We start from the raw sequence: 19,705 nt of genomic DNA, 5'->3' as shown, positions 1-19,705 counted from the left end.
ACCTGTGTGTGCCTGAACTGAGTATCTTTGTTTTGAATACATCCATTTGCCTATAGTGACAATAATGGGCTCTGAAGCTCTGCGGGATATCTGTGTGTGGGACTCATCTAGACTGTTGTGCTATTTTGTTTTTACATATACACTAGAAACCTGAGAGCGCCTAACTCGGTCACTTTTGCTCAGCCAGTAAACATTGAATGGACCATAGTTGTCTCAATAGAAATGTCAATTGTCCTCCCTTTCCTGGCCAGAGGAGGCAGTCATGGGTGGCGGGAATAAGAGCCTTCCCAATCTGCCTAGCTGGCCCTGCCCACACATGGCTCCCAGATTCCTCCTTCCTCCCATTCAGCACAACTCCCCTAATCTCCTGGGACTGCCTGGGCTTCAGCCCTCCATGGCCCTATGAGGCTGTGCCCCAGTTTACAGGAGAAACTGCTGGGGAGCCCCACACTTGCCTGCCGTTCTGTGCTTTGGAGAGGCCTAGCCATGGGCTAACAGTGCTGGGTGGGAGCAGGCCACCCATGCTGGGGGGCCATGGGCATCAGGGATGGGGTTAGGGGTTTGCTTCCACCAGCCCTAGGTTTACCCACTGCTCATGGAAGCAGCTGAGTGGGTAAAGGGACAGGAAGAGCCCCCTAAATGCATGTAATACCCCTTCTCCATGACCTACAGCCCTGCATAGATCCCCTCTGGGAAGCCGCTACTCTGTAGTTCAGTTAGCCCTCCAATGCCTGCTCTGGAGCTGGTGGGTTCAGCATCAGAGCTTGCCCTGGCTCCTTACTGGCCTCTAGGTGGTACTTTTACTTTTGGGCTTAAGGTCTTGCAACAGTCTGTATTGTCACTTTTTTTTTTTCTTAGAACACTAACTCCGGACTCCTCTACAGTGACATGTTCATGTTGACAGTTGGGTTAAATCTTTACTTGCACTGATGGTCATAAACCAATTAGGGAAAGGGCAAATTCCTCCTCCTGATGATTCCTCTTCCAGAGGGTTGAGTAGTGTTACTTGTTTATTGCTAACTATTGCTTCATAATCTCATTCCTGGTATTTTGGTCTAAGTACATTTAACTGTTTTGTGACTCTCTATTGACGTGTTTTGGTGGTTGCTTTTTTGGGAGGAGTGGGGAGGATGTATGCTCTGCTTGTGCTAGATTTGTGGTCTAACTCTTAGTGGGCAATGTAAAAGAATGAGTCAGGTAAACAGAATGTGTGCCACCTGCCAGTCCACACAGGCTTAATGAGGCTTGTACTCCCACCTCCTGAGTAATGTGACCACACTGCTAATCAGTAAGAGGGCTGACTAATGTCAAAATAATGTACGACAATCACTCTGTGCCCTGTCTTCTGAGAGATTTCTGTTTTCCTTGTGTTAGAATGAAGCAGAAAACATCCTGTTTAAATACAGACTGACTGCTCAGAGCTCTCAGCCTTTTTCCCATGAGCATAACAGTGAAGTCTTATGTTTTTGGCAGGTGTGAGGCATGAAGGGAGCCTCATTTTGGTCCTGAGAAGAGTGCCTGTACAGCCAACTGTATTGGGTCTGGAAAGCTTGCCACCGGCTCTGCCATGAGCAGATCACTATTGCAAAGCAGGATGCAGCAGGAGTACCGGAATGTTTGCGTTCTTCTGCCCAACAGAGAGCAACTCAGTGTAACTATTGGGGTGAGTTTTTTAAAATTTCATTCTGAGCTCCCTGTGATTCCATAGATGTACGTCGTGTTCTAATGGCCAGAGCATACAGCTATGAGCCTAACTTTCACTGCAGTTGAGAGTATACCCTATTAGTCCACTGACTAAAAAGACTATTAGCTGATTTAACATAATTGGTGTTTTGCTTCCTAATTGGGTAGCCTAGCAAAAATTTATAGGATGATCTGATTAATCTCCTCTATTGCATTTGATAATGAGGGCCTAATTTTTAATTCCCTTTCTCTCCTTTTCAAATTACTTTGTAACAAACTGAAACAAAACTCTAGCTTCTCAGAAACCTTAAATGACTTGACCTTTGGACCTCCGGTGGCAGAGCTAATTGACATCAGCACACTGTGCAGTTAAGCTCTGATCTTTCTTTTGGGAGTTGTTCTGTAAGTGGGACACTTCTGCCCTCCTCCCCCTTTATTCTCTGCATCAAATAAGAGAGAGCATTGACTTTGTAGATCTCTAGGTACTTTGCAAATTATTATCATCTCTGTTTTACTTTAGGGAAATCAGAAGCACAAAGACAAGTAAAACAACTTATGCAAAGTCTTTCTCTCTCTTGTTCACAGGGCTAATGTTTCTTGACCTGCAACATGGAATCCATGATTAGACCACACTGCTACCTTTATAATACAGTTTCACAGGCATATGCGAGAAGCTGAACCAATGCCTGAAGCTTCTTGGTTCTCATGCTAGCTAGCCATCTAACTTGTGAACTGCCCCTTTTGGGGATGGGGGTCTATCTAGAGGTTTTTCTAGACTTTTGGAGGGTAGAGGGGATGGGGGGGGGGGAATCTTACCTAATTCAAAATGTAGCTTAAGGGTTTTTTGAGTGTTGTGCATGTTTTCTAAAGTCCATACAGAAGTTTTCCTACTTGCCATACTTAAATCTAGTATCCCTTATGAAAACAACCACAGGGCTTGGGTAGATCAGGGGACTGTTAACAGATTCTGGAGCTTGTCACTTTCACTGGCTCAAAACCAGGCCAGGTAAGATGCTTTTATGTAAACGCTTAGTGGGGTAGATGGCCATAGCAGTATAAGTCTCTATTACAGCTGGCCCTAAATATCCCACTTCTTGGAAGCTTTTAACAGAGTGAGTGCAGATCCAACCACATGGAGACTAAAGTATCCTCCCACATTGGGCATTGATTATACTAGAAGTGCATCTTGGAAATGTCCTATTATTGCCCCTCCATTATCAATTCTGGGATCCTTAGTATAGATGATCTGCTGGTGTTTTAAGCATCTTATCATGTAATCCTGCTCTACAGTGTTAATCAACATTGAGTATCTCATCACTGTAACTGTGGGGTGTGATTACAGTTTGCATAGACATGAGCTAACCAGAGTAGTGAAGCTGGTGTAGCAGTGGCTTTTGCATGTTGCGTACAAGTTCACCTGGAACCCTGAATAATTTCTCAGCTGGGCAGCCTGCAGTGACGCTCCTGCTAGATACATTGAAGCAGCAGTCACATCTCCGAGGATTGCAGATTAGCCATAAGCAGGGGTGCTTAAATTGGTTGTGGTGTCTGGCTCCCAGTGTTTAAAAATGTAGCTTGAAGCACTTGCATAACGTAGATGGGGGCCATTAGAGTTCAGCTTTATAGTATAGGCAGGAATGGAAAGAATGCCAGAGGGATTCTTCTAGCCATTTGTCTCCTTTCTTGAATTCTCTTTGAATGCCCGTGCTGTTGAAAAACTGAGGGGTATGACTAAGTGCAGCCCCTTTGATACTTTATCTTGAAAGTGTGGAGCTGCACATATTTGCCCTTACCTATGTGTGAGTTCTTGTATCTGTCAATAGCTTTTTAATAAGTCTGTTTTATGCCTGCTTTATTGGCTAAATGGACAGGAAACTGTTTTGTTAATGCATTTGGATGTGTTGAGTGAGAGAATTTTGAAAATATAATCAGGTGCAGGTTTCATAAAGAAAAGAACCTTATCTTAGGTAGATCAGGGATCAGTAACAAAATATCCTCACTCCCTCTCCTCTTTGCAAAATCTTAAAGGAACACTGGAACAGTTTTCTAGGGGCATCGGTGAGACTTCAGATTTAATTAGCATTGCAACAGATGACTTCCAACTTCATTACAATAATAAGGTTACTGCTCACTCACGACTTTCATAGCATTTGACTTTTTTTAATGCACTGTACAAACAATGCATCTTCCCAAAAGCCCAGCGAGGTAGATATCACTAGTTTTCAGCAGATTGAAGAGCAGATTCTCCACTTGATCCGCAAAGAGGTTATGCAAATAATTCCCATTACTCCCTTAAGAGCTGCCACACAGCATGTCCATAAAGATGAGGTAATACCTGTATATTCTCATCAAATATAGGTCAGATCTAACCTGGCACTTCAGTGCTGTAACTTTCTGACTCAGAGTGTCTGTCTGACACGCAGCAAGTGCTGCAGAGTGCAAGTGTGAACTAGGCTACACCCTTGTGGAGGTGGCTTACCTAGAGCGCTGGGAGATCTTTCACAGCACTTGTGCCGTGGCCACACTTTCAGTTTAAAGCATTGTCATGGCTGCACTTCAAACTTCAGTGTAGACAAAGCCTTAGATTCAGAGAGTAGGACTTGTACTTTGACACTACTAATGCATTTTTTTAAAATCCACACCGTGCTAAGGGAAAGAGAAATGTGGCTTTAAAAAAGAAAATCCCTTCCTTCTCTCCGTATCGGATGTATACAAGTTCACACGATTGTCAACATCTTTCTCTTCCTTTGTTATATAAAAGATAGACATTTGAGATACTACATCTCTGCAACCTAGCATTTCTAAAACACTAATTCCTGAGAGGCCGCCAAAAAGTCTTGAAGGAACCAAACTGTTGTGGAGAACATAGGAGAGCTTGCTAAGCACTCTGTAAATTGAAGCAAAGTGGGAGTAATCTTTCCTGCGAGGAACGAATGTTTGGGCATAGAAGCAGAAAATGAGCCCAGCTCTGTGCAGACCTGATGGGAAGATTTAGTCTGTGCCCTGAGTATCTTACTCAAACAGTAAGCAAAATGGTGCAACTTAGAATGCACTGTGACAGGAGAAGGTTTGAACATTAGATATTATCTGTTTTCTTGGCAGACTCAAACTATCCTTCAGGGAAGAGTGGAGACCTAACTTCTCCATTGCCTTGCCTGTTGTAGAGATACCGACCCCCTGGAAATGGATGTAAAACACTACCATTCTCATTTGGCAGCAGTTTAGACCCATGTTGCGGAGCTGCAAATGGCCAAAAAGAGGCACAACAGTGGAAAATTGAATCTTGTCCTTTTTGAGATGATAGAAAATTCATGCTGCTTTTGGTACATTTGGTACCACAGTGAAAGGGAGTTCCAGGTATCAAGGATAGCTTTGCATTATTCTTCAAAGTGAGTTGTTGGGAAGGAGATGTCTCAAGGGAAGGAGCGCAGGAGAAGAGAATACAAACTTGATTAAAACTAAGTGAATCAAGTTGAGGAATCAACTTTCACTTTCCGGCCTCCCCCCCAAAGAAGCCCATTTTTCAATTAGAAAAATTGTACAAAGGTGTTGAATCTGTTCAAATATTCCCCTCTCCCCCCTTTTTTAAACACTTTATTGTCCCCTATGACTATATTTGTATTTGATCTACAAAATTCCATGCTGGATCTTGATTATAATCTGAGCTAGTGGCATCAAATATCTCATATGCTATTGTTTGGCTGAGGTCACATTCCTGTCAAAGTAAAATGTATCAGATTAGGGGGTACTGTGAAACATCTCCCTTTTAAAAAAAAAAAAAAAGTGGAAAAATGTTCACTGAGGCCATTGGTGCAAGGTACAGCCCTCCATGTGGGCAGTGACTTGTAGCGCACAATCCTGATAGCTTTCAGTTTTACCTGTTGAGCCCCTTACTACTTTCTGAGCTGGAAAAGGTAATGGATTGGCACTACAGTTCCTCTCATGCATAAAACAGACACCGTGTGACGCTGATACTGAGATTCTCTGAAAGCGACCGGATAATGAAACACTCACTCTATCCCCACAAACTGAACAGAGTTGGGGACAATGATTTCAGAAAGGAGGGGAATAAGCCCATGATCAGAGGGAATGGAAGGCTAACTGAAATCACACTCCGTGAACCTCAGACTTTCCCCATTGCAGAACTGAGACCTAAATTGAGGCATATAACTCCACAGTTGCCACCCTTAATCCCCCCCCCATCTCCCGCCGACTCCATCCAGCAAGTCTTCTGCTTCCTACTCGCTGAATCCTGAACCCAGACGCCAGCATCTGCTGTTTTACACATGACCATGCCAGAGCTGGTGGGGCTGCAGGTGACCTGTGTTGGGGAACAAGCACAACTCTGCACAAGCTGCCATGGCTGTGCGCGCATTTGATCTTTGTGGTCCATTCATAAGCTTCTGATGGTCTGGATTTGTCCTGTGGGCTGCCTATTGACTAGCCTTGTCCTAGACTCAAGGGATGCATTTGGTCTCTGGAGAACAGCAATAGATAAATTCACAATAATGGTTTGAAAAAAGTCAACTTGCCGTGCTAATTAGGTGGCTGGCTGTAGCAACCTACAGGTTAAACCTCTACAGTCTGGGACTTCTTTGGACCATGGATATTGCTAGACCAGAGAGCTCCAGCTAGCCAGATTCAGAGGCACAGGCTTGGTTGGGAGCACAGCCCTGACCAAAGGCAGGAGGGTTAGTACCTGGGAGAGCAGCTCCAGCCAGGTGGGTGCCAGTGGGGAGCACAGCCCTCCCCTGGTCTGGCAAACTGGTTCCAAGGGTGCCAGACCAGGGAGGTCCCGCCTGTACGTCTGTCCAGTTTTTAAGCTTTTTGCCTCTTATGTTTATGAAGATCATAGGTGCTGACTCCTCTTGCTTGGGGGAGAGGGGGTGCTGGACTCTCTTCTCCCCCTCCCCCATTTCCTTCCCCCTCCCCCCATTTCCTCCTGCCCCAGCCTCTTCCATGCATGCCCTGTCCCTGTTCCTCCCTTTCCCTTCCAGAGCTTGAATCCACTATTCGCAGCACTCTGGAAGGGAGGAAGAGGAGTTGGTTAGCAGTGCCACTGGTGTGTGAGGGGAGGGGGGTGAGTGCCAAGCTCTCCTGTGTCTCCCCACACACTCACCCTCTAGCCCCAGAGCACCCATGTAGTCGGTGACCGTGGTGACAATAACATTCCACATGTAACTGATCCAGTACTGTTTGCAGGCAGGCTGCTCTAGTGTCTCCAGTGCCACTCCTAGGTTTGTCCAGCCACTGCACAATGAAATTAAAAAGATTCAAGTTATTGGGAATTGGAAATAAGTATCTAGTTGCATTTGCACAGTATGAATAGTCTAGATGACATAGCCCAGCCTCTCACTAAAAAGGCTACAAATACAGTGGTTCCTAAGTCTGGTCTTACTGGAATAAGAGAGAGTGTGTGTGTGTATAAAAATATAATATGGCAAAAACGCCCTACAGCAATCAAAAAATCTACCAACTCTGACCCAAGAACTGAATTGTTTGCTGTGATTCTAATCTGGCTGCTCTTGAGTCTGTTGATCACCTATGACTCTGAAGAGTTGTTCAGTGCCATTATGCGTGTACTACCTGTAATGTTGGATTGGTTTTGTGTTTTTGTTTTTTCAGGTAAAAGCCACTGGACAGGAGCTCTTCCAGCAAGTTTGTGACTTAGTGAAGATTAAAGACCCTCACTTCTTTGGCCTCAGTATTATTAAAAGTAAGCAAGCTCCATGCATGGAGACAACTGACTTGGCAAACATCCACAGACACATTTGTGTGTCTGCAGTGTGTGTGCATGTATTTACACACTGTTGATTCCTGAGTGGGAATTCATTGTAACAAGGTCACAAACTATATAAATAACCCAAAGCCTTGTCAGAGTCCTTTGATCTTCAGTCTGCGAGCACACACATTTGAGGGGGACAGGGCAGGTATATTTAACCTGGTTCTACTCTGTTTTTCTATAGCTGTGTTTGACTTGCTTTTTTTCTCCACTGATTTTAAAGTGTCAGTTGTTGCATGAAAGTTGAAACTTTAAATAACTTTGGGGCTAGAAGTATTGCATACCTTTCCAAGGAGTAATTTTTAAAGAATGTAGTTCTCATTAAATTCTGTGATGGGGGGGGGGGGGCGGGGGGGAAGAGACATATGAGCATTAACTGCATGTACTTAGATGAAGTGATTTATCTACTGAAACTTTTTCACTTGGTGGCTTTTCACAGGGTGATTTTAAGGGGTTTGCAGACTTGAGAAGGCTGCAGCCTGGGACCCTGCAGAAAGATTCCTGGGTAGCCAAAAGTGCAGATCTTTCTGCAAGTCAATCTTAGCCCTCAGCCTTTGGCTGCAACCAGTAAAGTTGCTGCAGGTTATCCAGCCCTGCCGAGAGGTGGGGGACTGGGAAAGTGGCTTCATACACTGCTGTTTCCTCCCCGGTTGCTGCCTGTGCTAGGGGAAGCTCCATTCCCTTCCATGCTCTGCCCTGCCCTCACCTACAGGCTCCACTCCCACAGCTCCGGTTGGCTGGGAATCCCAGCCAATGGGAGATGAAGGGGCAGGGTATCTGCCAGTGAGGCCAAGGCACTGTGGCTCATGCTAAGTCACCTGCTTCCCCACCCAAGATGTTACCCCGCACTCTGAGCCCACTTACATAGCTCATGCCCCTGCCCCAAATCCCTTCCCACATTAACTCCATCTGAGTCCCAGCCTTGAGCTTTCTCCAGCACCCGAACGCCCACCCAGACTCCACCCCTCCACCCCAGCCTCCTATTCTGAGCCTCTCCCACACTCAAAACCCCTTGGCTGCAGCCTGGAGCCCCCTCCGACACCCTAAATGCCTCATCCCCAGCCATCCACCCTTCTGCCTGAACCTGCAGCTCCCTCCTGCACATGGAACCCTTCATTTTGGCCCTACCCCAGAACCTGGAGTGGGGGGGGGGGGGGGACCACAATTTAATAGCTCCAGGACCCCAGAAGAGTGAGTTTGGCCCTGGCTGTCTTATGCAGGAGATTGCAGACCTGAATCTACAAGATGCTCCGTGTTCTCATCTCAGGGCTTGTCCGCAGGCTTAGTTTTTCTTTGACTAATGGTCCTGATTGTGTTCCACAGTGGGCTACGAGCCTGGGGCCAGAGAATTTGGAAGTAGTGTCTGTTGGCTCACCTCATGCCTCCATTCAAGAGCATAAAAGATGGGGCAGACTCTTTGGGTCCTTCTTACAGCTGCATTGTCTGTAGCTCTATTGTCCACTGCTTCAGATTTGGCCTACAGAATAAGAACATGATTTAGTTCCATAACTAAACAGTTACATAACAGGTTTTGTTAGTCTACAATTTAAGGTTTCCTAGATTGAGTCTCTTGGGAGAATATTCCTGCTTCCTGTCTGTAACCCTTCTCAGCAGTGGCTACCACAGGGGTGGGGAACCTTGTTTGTGTTGGGTGGGGGGGGGGGAGGCTTCTGACCCACAGAAAAATCAGTCGGCAGGACGGGGGCGCACACAAGTGCAAACCAGAAAAACCCCAAACCAACAAACCACAGCCCCTCCCCCCCTTTACTGACATGGCCCCTGCCTGAGAGGAGAGAGACACTCCCCATGTTCCTCTTGCACTGCAGAGCTGGAGGGTGGGGAAGCTAGTAGATTTGTATGCTCCAGCCCCGCAATGGGAGCCCTGACTCTTGGGGGCTGGCTCCTGGCAAGCCGGGGGCCACATAGGCTTTAGGTTCCCCATCCCTGGGTTGCCAGGATTGCATCAGGGAAGCGCACACCATGGGGAGGTGCGATATCTGCTAACTGCACTCCAGCTCAGGGCTGGCCCGAGCCATTTAGGCACTCCTGGCATGTGGCACTCCTCCCCTTCCTCTTCCCCCTCCCCCCAGGGCGCACGGCGCATGCATGCCCCCCCCCCCCCCCCCGGCCGCTGGCACACAGCACATGCGCTGCCTAGCCTGGTCCGGCCACCGCAGCTGGCCTGCAGCCTGGGGCAGGGCTGCACCTGGCCATGCAGGGCCCCACGGCTGTGGGGGGAAGGGGGGGCCGCGTGCCCTTTACAGCTGCCATCAGGCGCCCCGGGCAGCTGCCCAGCTCGCCCACTCCTTAGTCCGGCCCTGCTCCAGCTGTATGTGACAAGGACAGGAATGCCATTCCTGCAAATACCTCATGGGGAAGGGCAGGAGGCCCCAGTTGGATGCAGGCTGGGGAGTTCTACTTGTACATTGGCCTGATACTGCAGGAAGTGTCCTCCTTGCTGAAAAGTCCAGCTCTATTGTAGGTGGCCCTCTGAATCTCCTCTTCAGGCCATCCAGGGGGATCTCTTCAAGAACTGAGGAAGCACTCTCATAAACATGAGCCTGTCTTCCTGTAAATTGAAGGAATCTTCAAAGTAGTAGCTCTAAGCAAGCCCATTAGCATGAGCAGGGTTTGACAGATACGCTGATCTGCTCGTCCGTGGTGAGTAGATTTCAGCCGGTTGACCCGTTCACCGGCGGTCCGTGCAAGCACAGTGCGGGTCTCGCGCATGCACGGAGCAGGGCTGGCGAGTGGGTTTCGCCATGATTGTTGAGCCCTGAGCATGAGAACTTGGGACACAGTTGAGTCCCAGAGGCACAATAAGAGAGCCCGTAAGCATTGGGTTACATTGATTCCAGACCGTGTTCTGTCATTAGTTGTCATCGACACCTCCCAAACTCCAGGATCAATTGGCACTGATGAAGTCCAATCACTGTCAGCTTTGGGTACGGTTTCCTTTTGAAATTCAACTGGGTGTCTGTCCCTTAGCATTTGTCTGCACCAACACAGCCTTGTCCTGTGTCTGAGGAATCCATGAAGGATTTATTAAAACTAGGCTTACCAGAACTGGATCCTGGCTCAGGGCCTCCTTCAGTGCACAGAGCACCGTTTTTAAAACCTCTTTGGTCCAGATGACTCTTTCTGGTTTGCCGCCCTTACAGAATTCAGGAATAAGAGCCACTCAGGAGTTAAAAGGTGAGGTACAAATCTCCTGCAATACTCACCACCCATGTGAAGGCAGGAACCTGTATCGTGCTCCACTCTGAGGGTACGTCTAGACTACATGCCTCTGTCGCCAGAGGCATGTAGATTAGGCTACCAGGCATAGGAAAATGAAGCGGCGATTTAAATAATTGCCACTTCATTTAAATTTACATGGCTGCCGCGCTGAGCCGACAAACAGCTGATCAGCTGTTTGTCTGCTCAGCGCGGTAGTCAGGACGCGCGGGTGTCGACATCAAAGGCATTTGTCGACCACCCAGGTATGCCTCCTAGGATGAGGTTTACCTGGGTGGTCGACAAATGCCTTTGATGTCAACACCAGTGCGTCCAGACTACCGCGTAAATTTAAACTGTCAATTTAAATGAAGCGGCGATTATTTAAATTGCCGCTTCATTTTCCTATGCCTGGTAGCCTAATCTACACGCCTCAGAGGCATGTAGTCTAGACGTACCCTGAGGCTCCACCCTTTCAGATTCTGGCTTTGTGACCACTTCCCTGCTTGTGTCCCTGATAAACCACCTAAGTCACCCTCACTTCTTTACCTTTACTGTTAATAGGTAGGACAGGCAGTAGCTGAACATCATTGTAACTTGGGGTACCTGTTCTGCCACCTCTGAAAAAGTACAAATGTCATCAATATATACCAAGGCGAATCCTGCCATTCCCCTCCTTAGCTCAGCTTCCAGATGCTAAAAGGTGGCCAGGGCACCCTTTAGGGACAACGATAAAACTCATCCCTGTGGGACTGCCGAATGTTGACTTTAAGCATAGGATCCTAGTCCAAAGGCAATTGCCAGTAACTGTGTGAGGATTGTGATGGTAAAGGTAACATGTACTCTCCCCTGCACAGCTCTTTTAGTCTCACCAGCCCTAAGCATGGGGCACTTCAGTCACTATCATTCAGCTTTCCATAGTTCGCATAGAATCTGATCCACCTGTCCTTCTTAGGTCCAAGCACCTTGGGTAAGGCCCATGGACTGTTGGACTACTTAATCACCCCCCGTTTCAACATGTGTCTGAATTTTATTTTTTTCTTCATGTTCTGGGCTGTCTTCCTAGTGCCAAAAGGGTACGTCTAATGTGAGCTATGTCTCCATCTGATGGATCGCGTGATCAATACAGGCAGACTGGCTAGAACAACTGGGAGTACAGTAGTTTAAAAAGTAATGTGGGAAAGAACTGTGCCCTGTCAGAAGCTGTGTCTACACTATAATGATCTATCGGGGAAAAGGTACACAAATGGCGCTCTGCAATTTGCACACATTTTTCCAATTAGTTTTTTCGGAAGAGACTTTTCCAAAATTTGGCCCTTCTACACTGGGCCAAATTTTCGAGAAGCCTCCTCTTTCAGAAGAGTCCTCCTTCCTCGTGGGCTTCCGAAAGAGTTTCTGCTCTTCCACAAAAAAAGCGGAAGAGTGGACGCATTCCCTGGAGATTGTAGTGTAGACATAGCCTAAGTGGCTAGCTGTGCATGGAACTTTTGTTCTCTTATCAGTTCACGTATATTTCCGTTGAATCTCCAAAATATCCGTCTGTGCCTCTTCCTAATATTGGAATACAGGCAGTCCCCGGGTTACACGGATCCGACTTACATCGGATCCCTACTTACAAACGGGGTGAGGCAACCCCGCACTAGCTGCTTCCCCCCAGCAGACCAGGGAGACGTGAAGCTAGCGCCCCCTCCCCCCCCCAGCAGACCAGGGAGATGCGGAGCGGCTTTTCTCAGCAGACACCTCAGCTTGAGAATAAAGGACTGGGGGAAGTGAGGTGTGGGTGAATAAAACTGAGCTCTGGAGAAATGTTTGGCTAGAGTTTCCACTACACTATGTACCAGTTCCAACTTACATACAAATTCAACTTAACAAACCTACAGTCCCTATCTTGTATGTAACCCGGGGACTGCCTGTACACTTAATGCAACCAAATTAATGAATGAGCCATTTATAGTTGGCTGTTGAGACTTTTAGTACCATCTGGTATTTTGCTTTCCTGACATCTGGAGAATTCTCCAGTGGTATTCATGCACACATTGCTCCCATAGGGATAGCAGAATATGAGCACTAAATACCGTATTACACTGCTGCTCTCTGAGGAGACCATAGTAATACAAGTAAAACTAAAATAGAGACAGTTGGGAAATGTAACAGTCATGATGACTACAATAACAGTAACTCAGGCACAGATGAATACATGCTGTTTTTTCTGTTCCTGTTAGTTTTCCTTGATAAATGTATTACTGCATAGATATTGGGTCAGATGTGGAGCTGGTGTAAATTTGGCATAGCACCACAGAAGTCAGTGGAGTTATATCAGTTTGTCCTCTGAGGATCTGGCCCACTTTTTGTGGAGATAAATCTTGATGTACACAGGCTGTGCAATTTGTCAAGTTAAAATTGCTGTGGAGCAACAACTTAATGTTTGTATTTCCTGTTTCTTTTTTCATCTTTATGTTCCGATTTAAGCAAGGAAAAAGTTAAAGTTGGGCTTGGGGGAGGAAAGCTTAACAAACCAGACTGCTTCAAACTATCTGGGAGGATACTGATTTCTTGGCAGTACTACACGGGTAAAGTGCAAACTGCTAACACTAGTGATGCTTAACTTGTGCTGCATGCTATGCCTTCATTACAAGGGGTTGGATTCTTCTGCAGAATTAATCATTTTAAGGTTGATTTGTTCTCCGTATGGCTTAGCATAGGCAGTGACATGGTTATTGTGGCTATGCTCCTTTGTACTCATGCAAACTCATTGAGAGATCACAAGTATGTGTATGTGACCAGAGGAATCCCACCTGAAGGCCATAGCATAGACCGTGGGTTGACAGCCTATGGCTTACGTGCCATATATGGCTCACTTAGGAGCCCAATATAGCTTATGGCTTGAGCTCAGACCCCTTCCCTTCTGTCCCACGTGCAACAGGGCACCTGTGCTGGTAATGCAGCCTTGTACCCCCTGCAAGATTGGAGCCAGCACCAGCTTCCACCTGAGGCTCTGTGCCTGAGGCTCTATGCCAAATCCAGGTTGCGAGGAAACGTGTGCACTGCTCCTCCCCTCCCCACGGCAACACGTGTGCTTCTTTATCCACCCTACCTTCCTCTGTGCTCCGGGGAGACAGGACATGGGAGCTGCATGGCATCCCCTCTGCCTAGTGATCACCAGAGAGCGCGCATCCAGCTGTGATGGTGATGCATATTGAGCTTTCAGGTGCTGGGTGTGAAGGGGAGGCTAAGATGTCTGCGGAGAATCCGGACGCTGGGGGGCAAGGAGCGGCTGGATTTCCTAAAGGAGCAGCACATACACTTCTTTCAGCGCTGCCTGCAGATCCTGCCTGATAGATACTCATCCCTGGAGACCAGCAGGTTCTGGCCGAGCTGCTCCTGCCCCCTCCTCCCTGGCCAGACACATCCCTCTCCCACTCACTGGCATCACTGTCCCGTACACTGGACCCCTCATTTTTGGCCTCACCTCAGAGCGTAGAGGGGCCCACGAAATCCACTAATCCTGGAACCCCAGAAGAGTTAATTTGGCCTGAGGCTTTGAACCTCTGTCCTCCCTGCCCTTCAGTCCCCTGGTGCTCTAGCCCCATGGGTGGGCGGGAAGTGTCTCAGTTGCTGGCCACGTGAATGAGGGTTAGAGGTTTTTGGAGGGGTTGTAGTGTGGTGGTTTTGTTGCTTTTTTTTCCCATTTGTGTGGTTCCCCAACTGATTTCTCTCCTGTGGCCCCTGACCCAAGAGAGGTTCCCCACCCCTGCCATAAATAGACATTGTTGAAGCCTTTTGTGTTGGACATATTTTACTTTATTTAAAAATGAAGCCAGGCCAGCAAGCCCCCAACTGGGGCCCAGCCCCCATCTGGCTACAACATCATAACACTCCCGCACTCCCCCTACCCTAAACCTGTGCCCTGACCCATCATACACCCAACCTCTCCGCCCTGAGTCCTCATACACTCGAACCCTAACTCCCAAAACCCCCAGCCCCCGCCATAAGATTGACAGAAGACAGCCTGAATGAGTGCATGAAGCTGGATTTGACCGGTTATGATGTAAACTTCAATGTGCGACAAGATACATCTGCAGAAGTCCCATTAAATAAATTCTGTGAGTACGTTTCATTTATGCTATTAATCATTACGTCAATTATCAATAATTTGTATATTTTCAGTCATGCAAATGGGCGTTCTTCTACAGCTTTGATCACTTGTTCTGAATTTTGATGTAGTTTGGCTCTTTGGCTTGAAAAGGCTGCCGACCCCTCGCATAGACCTGTCCCAAGAGGCGCTGGTACATATGTAAATGCACATGTGTCCTTATGGGAGCCCAGTCTTGACATGTGTAACTGTCATCTCTCAGCTGGAGTTGGTGGAGCTTTCTCAGCTTGTGTGTCTGGCCTGTGTGTATAGCGAATTACATTTAGATTTAGTCTGAAATGGTGAGACTGCAATTCTAAGCAGTTCTTTTCTGGTTCTATTCTTAAATGGGTAGAGTTCGGAGGCCACGTCATTGCTGAACAGAAGAATGCATCCAAACTAGAGATAATACAAGCATCTGACACAGATCTGCAAACTTGACAACTAATCCAGTAAAAAAAAACAACAACCTTCTGGGTAGGGGGAGCCTTTTTGTTTTTGTAGCCTAAGGATTACACTGCAGGTTGGCATTCCAACAGTATTAACTTAATTAAGCAAGAATGTGAGGCTGCATTCCTGGATGGAGGGGAGGACTGCCAGAATTCCAGGCTGAACTGAGAGGAGCAGGGAGAGAAGAAATGGTGGTGGGAGAGCAGGCAGGGAAGGAAGGAGGTCACTTGTTCAAGCTGTTCATAAAATCCTGCAGTTGACCAAGTGTGGTTAAATGTCACATTTGCTGTTCAGACAAATGTATTCTCAATTGAATATGATTGTCTGTATTGCCCTAACCTGACCCATCTGGTTTAAGTGGTGACCACAATTATAAGTACACTGAAATTGTCTTGTGGATGTCTCAGCTTTGGGGTTTTTTTTAATGCTGTGTCCAAGCTACAAGTTTTAACAATGCCTGTCTGCAGCCTAGTGGTCTCCATCCTTTTTTATGTACAAGATCACTCTTTGAATTTGTCAATCCAGAATCTACCTCCAGTCCCAAATACCCTTGCCTGGTCTCCTTCCCTGTCCTTTCCCCACTGTTTCCTGAGGCCCCACTCTGGTCCTTCTGTAGAGATGGCATTCGGGGCAGAAGGGGACACCCTGACATCAGTATTCCCCCTTCCTCCCTCCCCCCCCCCCCCCACACACTCTGCACAGCAAGCAGGAGGCTCCCAGGGGGACTGCTCCAAGGCAGAGGACCGGAGCAACACTGGTAATGGGAGGAGCAGCTAAAGTGCCAGCACTTGATAGCCTCCCAGCCAAACCTGTCAGGATCACCTGCCAGAGGCTCCAGAATCCCTATCTACTGGTTGCTGACCACTGCTGTAGTCCGTTTCCACCAAGGCTGATCCTAAGCATCGTTTGTATATGGATGTAGTGTGGCTAAAACTCTTAGTAGCCATTGCCAGCTAACAGTGTTTCAACCCTGCCAGAGGCCTAGGTTGTGTTCCTGTAATCTGTTTAGTAACTTGAGGACAGGAAGGGGATACTAGGTGTGGCTGGGACAATCCTAATCCTCTCTGTGTAACTGAACTGTTTTGGCTGCTCCTTCTCCTCAGGTCTCTGTGACCGATACAATGCCACACCTGCTCCTGGTGTTGAGCTGAATGTATGCTCTGCAGTCACTTCCTCCTGAGACAGTGTGGGATAGTTGCTCAAATTTTTCTTGAATGCCTTGATGAAAAACCTGATTGGGCTGCATGCTGGATCTACAGTCTTGATTGTGATGTCAGAAGAGCTTCTGTGTGGGCACAAACTGACCTATGTAACTTGTGAAGAGGGTGAATGTTTCCTACCTGCTTCCACAGCTGTGATTAAACCTTGCAGTGCAGACTGGGCTTTTAACCACACCTGAAATAGATCCAGGTGCTGCTTAGGCCCTCACCTAATACAGTGGGATCAGAAATGTTGCTGAAAGAGCAGTCTAACATGAGGATGGGGAGTCTGTAACAGAGGAGTCCTCTATCCTTGCAGGCCCTGTGTAGGATAGGATTGTGTAGCCATACTCATGGCATTTTCTGCTTGAATTGGCCACACAGTTGTGCTCCAGAATGCCGTTTTCTTTTTTTTTAACCTCTAGCCCAAGAATTGCACAGAGAATCTTCAGAGTGAGCTGCTGTTACCTGTGTGGTGACTCTTAGACTGCCTTTCAGGCAAAGGGTGACTGACAGGATGCATTTCTGTAGACTGTTTTCACTAAAGCCTGATTGGGAATACTTTGACTGTCATTGTTAACTATTTCACTCCTGTCCTGGACATCTTAGTGCACACATTAGCTAAGGTGCTTATTCGATCATGGTTGGACACAGTGGCAGATATTGTGTGGGAAGGAGTTCAAGCCTCCCTTCCTTCATAAATTTAAACAGTTTTGGGGCTGCTCTTGCTTGAAAAAAATGGAGGGAAAGATAAGGCGCAGCCTCTCCCCATTGTCTGCCTCCTTGTCAAAATAACACAACTTGCATATCATGTGGCATGCCAGACTCCCTAATTCGGTCTTCTCAAATCCTCTAGTCTCCACACCACTGGCAAGTCTTTTGATGCTACAAAACACTTTTCAGTGCAAAAAGCTGTGGCATGCTGAATGTTTGGGGGCAGCATACAATTAACAGAATTTATTGTGAGCACAAGAAGAGGTAGTTTCCTGGCTGGGGTGAGGGTAATAGGGAAATAGGGCTCATGGGAGAGGAGTGCTGCTAATTCAGGGGTTTTATGTAATGGGAGGGGGTCACTTCCTCATTTGGATCTCATGTAATGCTCCCTCATAGTAATGTATGGAAAAATGCTGGTTGAGCATGGAGGTTACCTCTTTGTGTTGGGGAGGGGACACCCCAAAACATTGAATAACTGTTTTGAACCCTCTTGTGGTCAGACTGTTGCAGTCCATAGAGTGGACAAGGACTGTGGGTGTAATCTGTTTTTTTCTATATGGTTTCAGGTTGTCAATTTGCATTTCCGGTTTCCCCATTTTCAGTTGTGCTTTGAAGCTTTTGCTTACAATGTTCAGAGTCTGGTTTCCCCCCGGCCCCAATTTCTGGTCTTTTAGGAAGAAACTCTTTTGCTTGGTGCTTATGTTGGCTGTCAAAACACTACTTTTTCTGAGCGAGACCAGGGAATAAAGGGGCTGGTCACGTGACCGTGCTCAGCTGGCTTTACCTCTGCTGCCTGAGGCACTCTCAAGTCGTCTCAGACTTGAAGGGCCAAACAAGTTTTTGCTAGCTGAATTGCATTTGTTTTTGGTATCTTGTGACAGGTACAAAATACCAAATATTTTAAAAGGCCCATAAAGTGGTTTTTAGATTGTAGTTGTCCAGCTGCCTCTTTCCATCCCCTAGCACCTACCCTCTTAGCTGAAGAGCGTTCCAACCATTCAGGACAGGCTGAGTTCCTTTGTTTTCCAGTGCAGTTGCTCTAACCCTGTAAGAGAAATTGCGCAAGAGGGGAGAGGAACTGAGCTTTCAGAAGAGGAAGTTTGGGTGTATTGGAAAAGAGGAATCTCTCTTGTGTGCAAGGGAGCACAATCCCATCAGAAATACTTGGGTCTTTGAGATGCCACAGGGCCACTTGTTTTTTGGAGGGAGGTGAGACTGTCCGTTTTGTGGGTCAGGGATGGTTTATATAGCATACCAGCTCTGGTAAAATGGTTGCTGAAGGTTTCCTTTTAAAAGCCAGTGGTGTTCTACTAATTTTGACAGTAAGATTCATTCAAGCCAGCATTTCTCCCTTCCATAATAAGTTTGCCTCAAGGAGCAAGTATTGGCCCTGATTGTGCAAGATGGTGGAGAAACTTCTCCAACTCCTTAGCACCTAGAGGGGTCAGGCCTGTTTATGAACTTCTTCCAAACTTGTATTCCCAGCAACATAATAGTTGAAGAACAAAGCCTTGTTTCCCACTACCAGCTCCCTCACTAGTGCCTACCTAGTCCTGCTCTAGACTAGGGTTACATTTTACTATGATTCATGTGCACTGTTGGAAGATTCTGAAAATTGTCTCTAAGTAATTGTCAGATGGGGAATGTGCACTTCAGAAGCAGCTACCATTTCCTACAAGTACTCCCCCCTCTCTCTTTCAGACAATGAGTATGTATTTATGGACCTGGAACAGAAGCTTAGCAAATACTTCTCAAAGGAATGGAAGAAAGAGACAAACAAAGTAGGTCAAATATGTTTTTTTCAAGAGATTATTAACTTTGTGTTGCTATGATTACACTGTGAAATGGAAGCCTCAAACTGAAGTTTGTGGTGCATTTGCTGGTGCTCTGGCAAACTGGTTGGTCACAGAACTGAGTCTCATAATTTTCAGCTCTTAAATGGGATTAAAAGAGATTAAAACTACATTAAGTATTTTGCACTAACAAATGTGGAAGTGTAAAATACTAAATGCTTTAATACACAATTGCTGTGGTTGCTGCAAGGCAGGGGCGGGGGGTGTTGTTCCTAGAAGGTGAAGGAGTCAGAATCATTTTCTCTTTTTGAGAGTAGTTGCTGCATGGAAAGGTTGGAGAATGCTTGCTATATAAAACAACACCGCTTTGGGTAAAATGACCTGACACAGCTATTTGTGTACCACAGGGCATTGGACTAAAACACATGGGGGGCTGGAGTTGTGACTTGACAGGTGTATATAGAGCAGCAGTTGTAGGGAGGAAGGGCATTTTTTATTAAGAGTCTTGATTTCTTTACTCTAGCTGAAATGTTAAGAAAAATCATGTGATGTGAATAAGGCATGTGTCTAGCTATTTCATACAAGCTATTGCAAATCAACATTGTCAGTCTTTTAGTTAAAAAAAAAAAAAAAAAAAGCTTAAAGAGACTGTTCCCTGCCCAATTGTCATATTTTCTACATCAAAACAAAATCGTAAGCTGTGGAAGAAACTAATGTTTTCATTCAACTACATTGT

At 46.6% G+C, this 19,705-nt stretch overlaps 1 protein-coding gene across 3 annotated transcripts in view; it reads left to right on the top strand.

Moving 5' to 3' along the window:
* Positions 1-19,705, top strand: part of FRMD1 (FERM domain containing 1) — a 69,880-nt gene that overhangs the window by 21,231 nt on the left and 28,944 nt on the right. For 2 of the 3 annotated variants that reach the window (XM_075924662.2, XM_006122927.3), the window contains exons 2-4: positions 1,474-1,663; positions 7,309-7,399; positions 18,878-18,957. In XM_075924662.2, coding sequence (XP_075780777.2) covers positions 1,568-1,663; positions 7,309-7,399; positions 18,878-18,957 — 267 coding nt within the window. In that variant the 5' untranslated portion in view covers positions 1,474-1,567. Of the gene's footprint in view, positions 1-1,473; positions 1,664-7,308; positions 7,400-18,877; positions 18,958-19,705 lie in introns of those variants that run through there. The other variant, XM_075924664.2, reaches the window with a different exon arrangement.

The sequence above is a fragment of the Pelodiscus sinensis genome, chromosome 3 (assembly GCF_052426305.1).
Source record: "Pelodiscus sinensis isolate ZL-2025 chromosome 3, ASM5242630v1, whole genome shotgun sequence".
In the NCBI taxonomy this organism is placed as follows: Eukaryota; Metazoa; Chordata; order Testudines; family Trionychidae; genus Pelodiscus; species Pelodiscus sinensis.
This window is presented reverse-complemented; position numbering and strand designations above follow the sequence as displayed.